Source organism: Colias eurytheme, chromosome 20 (genome assembly GCF_061535395.1).
Source record: "Colias eurytheme isolate Ceu_HAF_F1 chromosome 20, ilColEury1 Martin Lab GWU primary, whole genome shotgun sequence".
In the NCBI taxonomy this organism is placed as follows: Eukaryota; Metazoa; Arthropoda; class Insecta; order Lepidoptera; family Pieridae; genus Colias; species Colias eurytheme.
The window spans coordinates 4,242,363-4,253,591 of record NC_142999.1 but is presented as its reverse complement, the minus strand read 5'-3'; the positions used below and the strand labels follow the sequence as shown (position 1 = coordinate 4,253,591).

At 33.3% G+C, this 11,229-nt stretch overlaps 1 protein-coding gene across 1 annotated transcript in view; it reads left to right on the top strand.

Moving 5' to 3' along the window:
• Nucleotides 1-467: 467 nt before the first annotated feature.
• The window catches only part of cic (Putative transcription factor capicua), a 37,562-nt gene continuing 26,800 nt past the window's right edge, over nucleotides 468-11,229 (top strand). The window contains exons 1-2 of the mRNA XM_090113977.1: nucleotides 468-857; nucleotides 9,571-9,699. Of these exons, the coding sequence (XP_089970103.1) occupies nucleotides 9,604-9,699 (96 nt within the window). The 5' untranslated portion in view covers nucleotides 468-857; nucleotides 9,571-9,603. The remainder of the gene's footprint in view (nucleotides 858-9,570; nucleotides 9,700-11,229) is intronic.

Sequence of the window (11,229 nt, the reverse complement as noted above, 5' to 3'; positions counted from 1 at the left end):
GTTAAACTGAGTACATGTTTTACTATTTTTAAAGGGCGTGTTCGTGTGAGGCAACGTCCAATCATTTTATAAAATTAAACTCTTTGTACAATGCTTTAGTAATTTTATTTTTGTAAACTATATATATAAAATATAAATAAAACATATACTTAAAGCGGTAAGGTAAAATAAAAATACATAATACAAAGATATCATTTTTTATGATTTTATATTTGAACTTTCGCGGGCACAAATCTTCAGAGCGACATATTTATGTCACGTGACTAAAATCGATCCAATGGTTGAGCGCGTCTCGGGTCCATTCAACTCGAATTCGGCCAGAGCGCCGGGGAGGGATACTTCACAACACCGATTCTATTCATACATGGGAAATATTTATATATTTCTGTCTCTTTCGCACATATTGAGAAATAATTAAATGAATGGTGAACGAGTGAAATAGGAATATATTCGAGTGGAAATTATTATGGGCCAGGCCAGTCGCTATGTAGAATTTTTTGGTGTGGGTGTTTTGTCTCGCGATGTCAAACGCTTCAATGATTATTATTTTCAAGTGGATGTAAAAATTAGTGCAAAACGTTGTTAAACTATACAATGTGTGTCGTATTATAGTGTTCGTGGACCTATTTCTTTGTAAAGTGAACAATCGAGTGCAGTGAAGGCAGATAATTATTTGGTGGGGGGGCTGTTAAAATACTACGATAGGATAGTAACAACGTTTTACTACTCGAGAGGTGTTCATAGCGCTCATAAAATTTCTCATCTCGTTGCGAGCGCGATCCGGACTTCCATTTTGTTTTATTATGTGGTTTGGTTGTTTACGCTGTGCATCGTGTTCTTAACAATGGAAAGCGACGGTGAGTTGAGAAGGCGGTATAAGTCTAGCTCATATCGAAACGTTGTCTGCGCATGTAGGCCGCACACGGCTGTAATTTTGCATCAGTGAATAAGTAATGGTATTCGATTTTGTGCACCGTGCGGCGCAGCCGTGGTATTGCCTGCTAAACTGTTGACGTCCATTATTAGTCATAGCTCGTAGGTTCACGCGCTTCAGTGCTATGTGTAACACGAGTGAATATTCTAATTGATTTCGGTCAAAATCTAAGCATGCGCCTGTCATATGCAACCTGCCTACGTACGTACCTCGCGTCCCAATCGCTCTTATCAGCTGATTACACTACATAAATGCATTGGTTGCCTTGCAACTTGAATTGTTTATAAATAATTCTGAACAGCAATGATCCAGCTGCTGCACAGTTGATTACTATGTAAGTAATTCAAGTTAAATTTCATATTTATCTTAAATTTGCCTTTTATGGAAATAGTACAGAATTGACATACACATACACATATATACATAAATTATGATATTTTAATATGATTACAAATTGAAGATATGAAATACAGAAAAATAATACTATAATAAGTTTATAAATTCTTATTTAAGCTATTATATCAATCTTTTTGAAATTAGGCTCTATCAAAAGTCTAATTTTAATTAATTATTGGTTACATTTAGTGTGTGATGTAATTAAACTGCAACAAATATTAACGAAGAATACTTCATTCAAAGACCAGGAAATAATGTGCCTCATTTACTTGATCATAGGAAGTGACATGATTATAATATAATATTATGTTTTATCCATAATAGTATATCTTATATATAAAATTCTCGTTTCACAATGTTAGTCTGCATACTCCTCCGAAACGGGTGGACCGATTCTCATGAAATTTTCTGTGCATATCGGGTAAGTCTGAGAATCGGCCAACATCTATTTTTCATATGTACCACGGGCGAAGCCGGGGCGGACCGCTAGTATTTATATAATAATCATATCATTTCTATGTTCTGTGATCTGTTTATAATTGAAATATTAATAGTAGTTTGCTAAGAAAACCTTCATCATTAACAAATACAGCCGCTTTCATTAAACTCGGCTTTATTCTATGTACATATTCTTATTCCTTACCTAGCAATAGTAAATTTTTTTATTTATTATTATAACATTTTTATTATTTAAGTTATAAGCATGCATGCATGTTAAATAAATGGATCATTATATTTTTCTCCTATTTTATAGTCATATTCAAACAAAAGTTCTACCTTTTCTACCTATAGGTATTATTCAAAATTTTAAGTAAGTAGAAACAAATCAACCAAAATTCATAAAAATCCATTTCTCCGTTTCTCACCCGTCTTAAATTTATTTATTAAGAAAAGATATAACGTAACGGCACCGGTTTCCGACTAGCCTCCTCTATCCGACCATTTTGATTTTTATTTGATAAAACGTTTAAAATACGCGCGACATTCGTGAAACTGAAGGCTTTCGATCCAATCACTTATCGTACGTCATCTGTCCAAAATTGGGTTTCAAATTTTAACCGACATTTCGTCAATCCAAGAAAAGCTAGGCGAGGGTGTAGTTTGCATTGGATTGAATGCGAAAAAAACATAAAACGGTGAAAATAAACATTTGGATATTTACGCTAAATACTCTGGTAAGTTTGTGGTTAATTTACTTTAAACGTTTTATTGGTGTTTTAAATTATTAATTTTAAAATATACATGCCAAGATAGCGTGTTTTTATAGGTTTTTTTGGACAAATAATTATGGACGGAATGAGGAGCTTGTCAAAATAACAACATTCCGAAATCCGACCGAATCGGTCGGTAAAAGGAATTTCGCACTTTTTAAAAGAAGGTAATTTTCTATTATGCATGTTGTTTTGTGGAGGTTTCGTATTAAGTTATTTATTCTAAACGCTATGCTTACATACAACACCTGTATGCGACCAATACTAACTTTAATGGATTATTTGTAATATTCGTTTTAACTGACACACTTTTTTGATTTTTTTGTTATTCATTTACAAAGACCGGTCTGGTTTAAAAACCCTATATTTTACGTTTATGACACATAATTGCACAACTACGAAATTGTGAGATCTTTATAAGTGTACATATGAAATAGAAATGAACTAAAAATGAATATCAATTTCGGTTTAGAGGCTTTATTACGCAAATGTAGGTTTGGTCGGAATCTAGGTGCGATTTATTTCCCTGTTTCCGTCCAACTGGGTTGCTTTTGCTTGCGCTGTGCTTGAGTGAAATTGCATGCGTTTATTTCAGGTCATCATCATGAGTGATAAAAAAGGGGCTGAAGTAATATTCTCATTAGCTGAAATAATACTTTAGGTGAAATGGATTTTAGAATTGAGCAAAGTAGTCAATGGGACATTCTAAATTAGTGTGGATGACCAGTGAACTACTACAGTCTAACATAGAGTTAGTTTTTGTTATTATAATAAATGCTCAAATATTATTTAAAACTAGCGGTCCGCCCCGGCTTCGCCCGTGGTACATATTTAAAATATCTCTCCATAAGAACCATCCTCGTACTTCAAGTAATATAATAAAAAAAGAATTATCGAAATCGGTCAACGCGTGATGCAGTGAAAAGACGAAACGGGTTTTTACGAATTTCCATTGTATTTCTATTACCATAAAGTTGATTTTAGTAGAAAATATTTGGCTGGTCGGAATCTAGCTACTCAGTTGTCGGAAACACGTGTATTTGTACTCAGTCGGTCGGAAAATGGTGCTTTCAGTTAATTTCCAGTCGTGACAGTTAAAATCCAAATTTAAGTAATAAAAAGCCATTATGAAATACAATTATGTGCATATTTTAAAATATAAGTTCGTAATCTTTCATAATATCATTTTTTCTTATGACCTCTAGAGTATTTAATTTATCTTTTAAAGGATTCATTTAGCCGTATCAATCAGTGGTCGGAATTCGGTGCCATTACGTTAGTGTAAGAGAGTGTATGATGTGTTTTAAATAACTTACATATTATAATATTGTTGAAAAGAAACATTTATTTAACAAATCTGTATATTTCCTATTTACTTATTGATAATTGATAGTTGCGAGTTTTAAAATAACCAAAGTTTATAACTATAGATACTTTCAGCCTATTGTTTATTCACTGAGAGAATATCTGTAACATTACTTTTGGTTTTGTACATGTTTAATAATTTGGTCAAAAAAATAGACACTTACAGAATCAAGCAGTGAGAACCGGGGCTATTAGGTGCACCATAATTTTTTAATATAGAAAATTTAAAAATCTTGCGCTATGAGTAAAAAATGAAATTAGAATGCAAGGTATATTCACACATCTAGGCAGTCGTGTTCTAGGCAGTTCTATTGAAAGTTAGGTTTTGTGTCACATGAGATTTAATTTAAAATATTAAAAATTTATTGTTATTTTTATTTCTTTAAACTTTAAAGGTTTTTTTGTAGTGCAGGATATTGTAATGTTGCAGATATGTTTTATAATAATATAAAAGTATATAAAAAGTGGACAGAGTATCTATTGGAAATTGGAATTAATGATTCAATCTCTGCCTTTGCTTGTTAAATAAATAGAAAAAATGACTTTGTGAATTAAAATAAAAGATAAATCATTACAGACATTGTGCATGCCACTAAAATTTAAAAAATGACTTCCAATAGGGGTTGCTTTCTTATTGACGAATTTAGGTTTAGAGACATTTATTTCAAAGAATTTTACAATTCACTTATTCTAACGTTTCACAATAGTGTTATACTTAAACTTGTACACCTTGACAAAAAAAGTAAAAAATTTGCGGGTGAGTGGAAATTAAGATTTATGGCCCTTAAATTAGTAAATAATAAAATATATTCCATTAGTAAATATAATATAAATAATGTATTCGATTTTTAAACAAAATATATTATGTAAGTAGATGTAACAGCAAAATCAAACCCAAAATTCAATGTGTTTAATTCATTCACGTTGTATGTGCATTGTGCACATATGTAATTTATGTACAGCTAAAGCGCGGACAGGAAATTGTTTCGTGCCGTAAAGAATTCGCTTCAAGTTTTTTAGGACGAAGACAGGACATTTTTTGTCGTTTTGTGTGAAAGGGCTGTATGCCAGACGCGCCAACCATCTGGGAGAAAGTTGTAAGGATTACGCTCCATGCTTTTAAGCTACTGCTAAGCTTTAACGGAAATATGCATCATTGTTTTCCAGCCTTGGCAAGATTCTTTTTTTTTACACGTCTCGAGTGATTTATTAACGTTTCTATAACGTGGGGATAGGTTTTAAGGTTGATGACTTATTTTCGTTTTTACGTTGCATTAGTAAACGGATTGGAATTTTTCCGGAGATTCCCCGCTCTACACCTATGTATGTACTAATAAAATGTCTACTGACTATGAAGGGAAGTCATCTGATAAAGTAGATATTAATTATTGTTTATTTATTTACACTTGATCAACTGGTAAACATTAATATGGCGATCTGACTAGAGACGTGCCGTCGCTATAATTTTTTTTAGAGCCAGCACAAATATGGTTAGTACCTAGGTACGTACCTCCTAAATATTTCATGTCCTTAATAATGTACTTATATGTAGATATATGTATTTTTTGCACGTCTAACAGCAACCCCTAATATTGTGATTAACATGTGTAAATATATCAAATGAAGAGATTGGTCTTGAGATAAAAAATAAAATTGCTTTTATCTGTTTTCTTTATTTTACAACACATGTGTTATAAACTTATAACATTGAATAATGAATACACTATGATAAACTTTAAAAATATGATTATCAAAGATAAGTAGATTACCATAAAATATGTTAATTGAGATTTCCTAGAACAATGACTCTATTGAAAATTTTCAAGAAAAGTATTTTTTTTCTATACCTACCCAAAAAGTTAGTAAGGTTATGTATCAGAACGTAAGGATGCAGTCCTGTTTAATATCAAATTAATATTAGGAATCATAAAGCCTACTTGAACCTTTCATAGAAATTTGGATAATAACGTCGATCTAGTAAACGTATTGTGTTTTTTTTATTATAATTTAAATAGGCTCCATATCGTAAAAAATAATTTCGTTAGTCATGACGAAGCCAAGAATTCCGATGCTAGGTGCGGCGTACTAGGAGTGTTTTAAAAGTTAATGTTCTATAGACACCTATATATTATTGTATTCCTGAATTTAATTTGAGAAGATTTGGTTTTAAAACTCTTTCCCTTTTTGTAGAGTCAATTTTTTCTCTTGTGGAATTAAGTGACGAAATTGCGACCTTACGCTAGTACATAATAGCCAATTTATAATTCTTCTAAAGTAGACTAGCAAAATGTGTAGAAAAAGACGTGGGTACTAGGTAATTTATCCTCATTTGAAATAAATCGAGGGGAGTCACCCAAAAAAGATTATTAATTTTTTTTTGGAGGCCTTTGCCCAACATTGGGACACTACAGGCTAACAAATACACCAAAGATTTTGGAATAACTAAAGGGCATTTTACGTTGTTCCCTATCTCCTGCTGAACTCGGGCATGGATGCTATGCCATGGAGGGAATGGAACAGATTATGTAAATGAACAAACAGTACGCGGATATTTAAAAAAAAAAACTGGATTTTTGAAAGATGTAACTAGGGTCATATAGATTGCTTCGTATAACCTCAGACTATTTTAGGTCCTCTTTTTATTTGTTGCACGTAAGTCGTAACCAGACATTGTGAATCATCATTTGTGAAAAACGTGGTCACGTAATGGTTGTTTGATCTTACATTCAATTGTGAATGTAAATGTTATTGGATAGAGTTTTATTGATAGAGTTGATGGTCAGTATTCGATATACACCTACGCTTAATATAGCAGTAATTATGCGATATGTGGCCTTCGTTAGAGTAGATATAGGTATATTTTTAATAGATATCTATTAGTTAGTCACATTAGGACCGTGATATCATACCACAAACTATAGTTCACCAGCTACTGTGGTCGTCATTAAACAATTGATGGACTATATCTATAGTACAAAAAAGAGAATAACACCGATCATCCAATTTGGAATGGGTTTTTCTTGATTACAAAATGTGTGCTAGGAGACAATCAGATAGGTACTTATCTATTCCTATGAAGAAACAAAAAATGGAATAGATATTGAAGTATAAAGACGTCGGTAGGAGCCAGTAGGTCGATATTATTACTCATATTGATGCTATTCGGACTTCGAATTGTAAAAATTAGGTTAGTCAAGGGCCAGCAGCCTATTATCGCACATCACATAATTATTATCAGCCGCTCATTACCGCCGGCCGCGGAACTGCTTTCGTCAATCATTACGCTACTTTAATGTTCTCTGTTGTATGATTGTATCGTGTGGGCGTCAAGGCGTACGTTGTATACGTACTATGCGTTCGTTATCTCCGTGCAAGTGTTTGACTAATGGGCTCTTTTAAGTGTGGATGTGGATTCATAACGCTACGCTTTGAACAAGGTCGTTGGGATTTAGAATGAACATGTTTGAACTTGCTTAGGTCGCTATGAGTAGGTAATTATGAGCTAGAGTCGAGAGCTCTACTGTTTTATAAAGGTTTAAAGTCGCTCTATATCCTCGCTCGTACATTGGATTTGTTAATTGTACAACTCGATATAGGTACCTCCTCTATATTATCTAATTTGCTTTAGTGCAGTGGATACTTAAATATTTAATGTAAGTATCATTTACAAATGAATAGTGAGTTTTGGCCAGCATGTAGGTAAGTTACAACCAGCAAGTTGCAGTTAATGTTTCTAAATGTAGGTTGCCTGCTTAGTGCTTATTGCTTACTTTGTAGGCAAATCACCAGACTTTAGTAATCTATTTTAAAGAAATTAAATAAAGTAGTAGGTAATACCGTTGTATAGGTACGTAGTATATTATTATTAGTCTGTGGTATACCTAGTGTGTCATAACTCATCATCAATACCCTACAAGAATGAAGAATCGATCTACATAACGTCACGGTTATTTCGAATTTCATTCACTAGAATTTCAACTGTACACATATTTGCAGATAAACATTTTTCGCAAGTCACAAACGCGTACGTAGTAACTACCTCATTGAAGTAAAATAAATAATATTATAAATCACCACATAGTATAAAACAACGTCGCTTTTTCTGTCCCTATGTCCCTATGTATGCTTAAATTTCTAAAACTACGCAACGGATTGTGATGCGGTGTTTTGTAATAGATTGTGTGATTCAAGAATTTCAAGAGGAAGGTTTTTGTATATAATTTATTAGGTTTTAGACAAAGCGGGCGAAGCCGCGGGCGGAAAGCTAGTACCTATTTAATATACATAGGTACGCTACTCTTATTATGTCGCGATTTGAGGATAATTAGATAGAGCATTACGTACGTTGATAATAACTTGAATATTATTCATGAATAAATCTCGATTTGAATCCGCAATCAAGTAATTGTAGTGTGTTGTATTTGTATGTATAAGAGCGAGGGGCATACAATATTAATTACCACGCCCCTATTGTCGGGAGAAAAAGAATAAAACAATTAGTGCTCAACTTCGCTCCAGGTTATTGATCGAGGCTAAGTCTATTTCTATTAAACCGAAAATAGCTGATCTGCTGCTGTGAATATAAATAAATATTAAATGCATCTTTGTGTAAAGTTTATACGCTGTTTGATCGTGGTTACACTTACATATAAGCTTGTTGCAAACTGTATCATATCTAATTGCTGTTACTCATCGGTTTTCCTCTTTTATTAAAGAATAACGAGTTTTGCTGCCTATTATCTGGCGGTTAGTGGTGGAATTACCTAATAACTATAGTTGATGGTGATCTAAGTTGGCGAAATGAATAGTCTTACATTAATCTTTCCTAGAGTTCTAGAGAGAATATAAACGGTCCAAGAATATAGACGCTGGCGCTGAACTCGCTGAACTAAGCTTCTTGAAGTCCATTTACACATGAACTTGAATTATATAAGTTACTAGTTACTTATCTTTTATGGATTCCTTCACTAGTTAAGAGCATGAAGGTACATTGTACAGTAAATTGTAGTTTTACTTATACGCTACACTTCAATGGAGATGTTGAAGTTTATTAACTACTATAAAACAGGGATTACTAATCCCAAACATAATTTTGCACGAAAGATTCATATCATAGGAGTTAGTCTTTTGCTGCTGTCGGAGGGTTGCACAGAGCCGTATAATTAGACGTAATATTTATAGGTAATTTGTTTTAAAAACTTGTACTTACATTATTTCAATAATTCACTTCTTGTTTAAGTAAATAATAAACAGTGGTTTCGGAAAGAGGAAAAAATAACAATATAATAATAGAGCATAACATGCCATAATATTATCATTATATGTATAATTTTGCTCACAAATTTTTGCATAAGGTACCTACTACATACCTACATAGTTGTTATAGTATTAGTGTGGTATTAGTTATGAATAACATCACATTTTCAATTATAGATTTTTTTTCAAAGTTCATTTCTATGTACCTAGTGGCGATAGTATATGTAGTGAAATGATTCAAGAATCAAATTGAACATCAACCAGGAAAATCCATTTGAACAATTAGATTTTAGTTCTCAATCTCAATAGCGAAATCACGAAAATTACCCCCCATTGTTAGCAACAGCCATACCCGAGGATTATGTTAACGCGAACGATTACGATAAGTTAATTGCGTATAATTTGCAGGCGAGGCGCAATGAGTGACCCGTGCTAGCGGTGATGCAGCGCGCTCAAGCGAGCGGCGCCGCGCAGCCGCAGTCGGCCCCGCGACACTACCGCTCGCACTCGCACCACTACTCGGATATTGATGATCAGGTATGATGTGACACGGGGGGGATAAGCACGGTGCAAACCATCCATACTTGACACATGAGGATAAACTAAACATCGCGCCACAATTTTATGCACTCAGGTTTACGGTGTATCGTCAATAACACAACTAGGTACCTACCTATACAGTATACACATAACATGAAATACTAATGAATAGACTGTAGACAATGCAATTGCAATAGTTGAATAACCGCTCGCACTCGCAACACTATTCAGATACTGACAATCGGTTATGAGAATTGGTAAGGAAAAAGCGCACTAATTCATAATTGGTTCATAGTATCAGAGTCAAACTTGAAATCTTCTGCTGCGACACTCATTGATCATCAGGCATGATAATTGGTGCAGAAAAAGAGCACTTAATTGGATGCAGTATCAAAGCAGTCCCACGAAATCCTCATTAACGAGACATTAAATTTATCATCAGATTTATTAATTGTTATGCAGAGTAGGCATTGCTTCACTACTTTTTATACGTATGTAGAGTAGTCCGTTTTTTTCGCTACATTTTTGTTGACCGGTTTGAAGTTTGAACTTTGGTTTTGGATGGAAAATGTATCGTAAATGGCAAATCAATTTGAGCAAGCTTACACGGTTGTTACGATTTCTTCGGTGGTCAATTAGTAATTTAAATCTTACGGAGAGCTCCTTTATTCTCATTCGATTACCGTATCGGGCCAAAACCTTTTTGATGCGGAGTTTTATATGAAATATTTATGTGAACACGATCCAAGTTAATATCATTGTGGGTATCACAAGGTTTGCGAAACAAATGAAAAGAAATGCACTTCTGTTTACTTTTGCACTATAATATTTTCCCGTGTGCAGTTGGTTACTCACTGCTGAGATTATTATTGAGCTTTCGAATAACTCTGAACGGTGCTTGAGTCACACCTCACACGTACAATTTATCATGGATTCAATCTTTTTAAGATAGAATTATGTTTATTGGAAAAGTCTGATCTACAATGAAGTAAATGGAAAAGCAAATTCATACGCAATTTTATCATTATAAGTTTCAGTGCATGTATATTGTTCAGTTCATATATTCAGTTGTCGTTTTTACCAATTTTGTATCATGCCTCAAACCGCACTACCGGATAATGTTTAATATAAATCATTTATACATTTAGTACAAGTATTTATCGAATAAACTTTGCATAACGTAATGATCGTTTAACCGCCAGTTGAGGAATACGTGATCATTAAGTATTGATTTTCCAATAGAATTAATTACCTTTTTATCGAAGCTCTATAAAAAAGTGACTGTCGTAAGTACGCGAACCAATTGTGTTTGTAAATTTTAACTGTCTCGCAGTGTAAATTATACCCTACTTTTGATGGTATTTCAATCGTTATATTATTGTATTTTGAGACTGGCAAAACTATAAATAAATGGATGCAAACATATTGAAAGTTACATTGTAATAATTATGGGAACACCTACCTATATAGGTACTTAGGTACTATCTTGTAGTCTGTCGACTAGTTTAAAATAATCGAGCATCATTT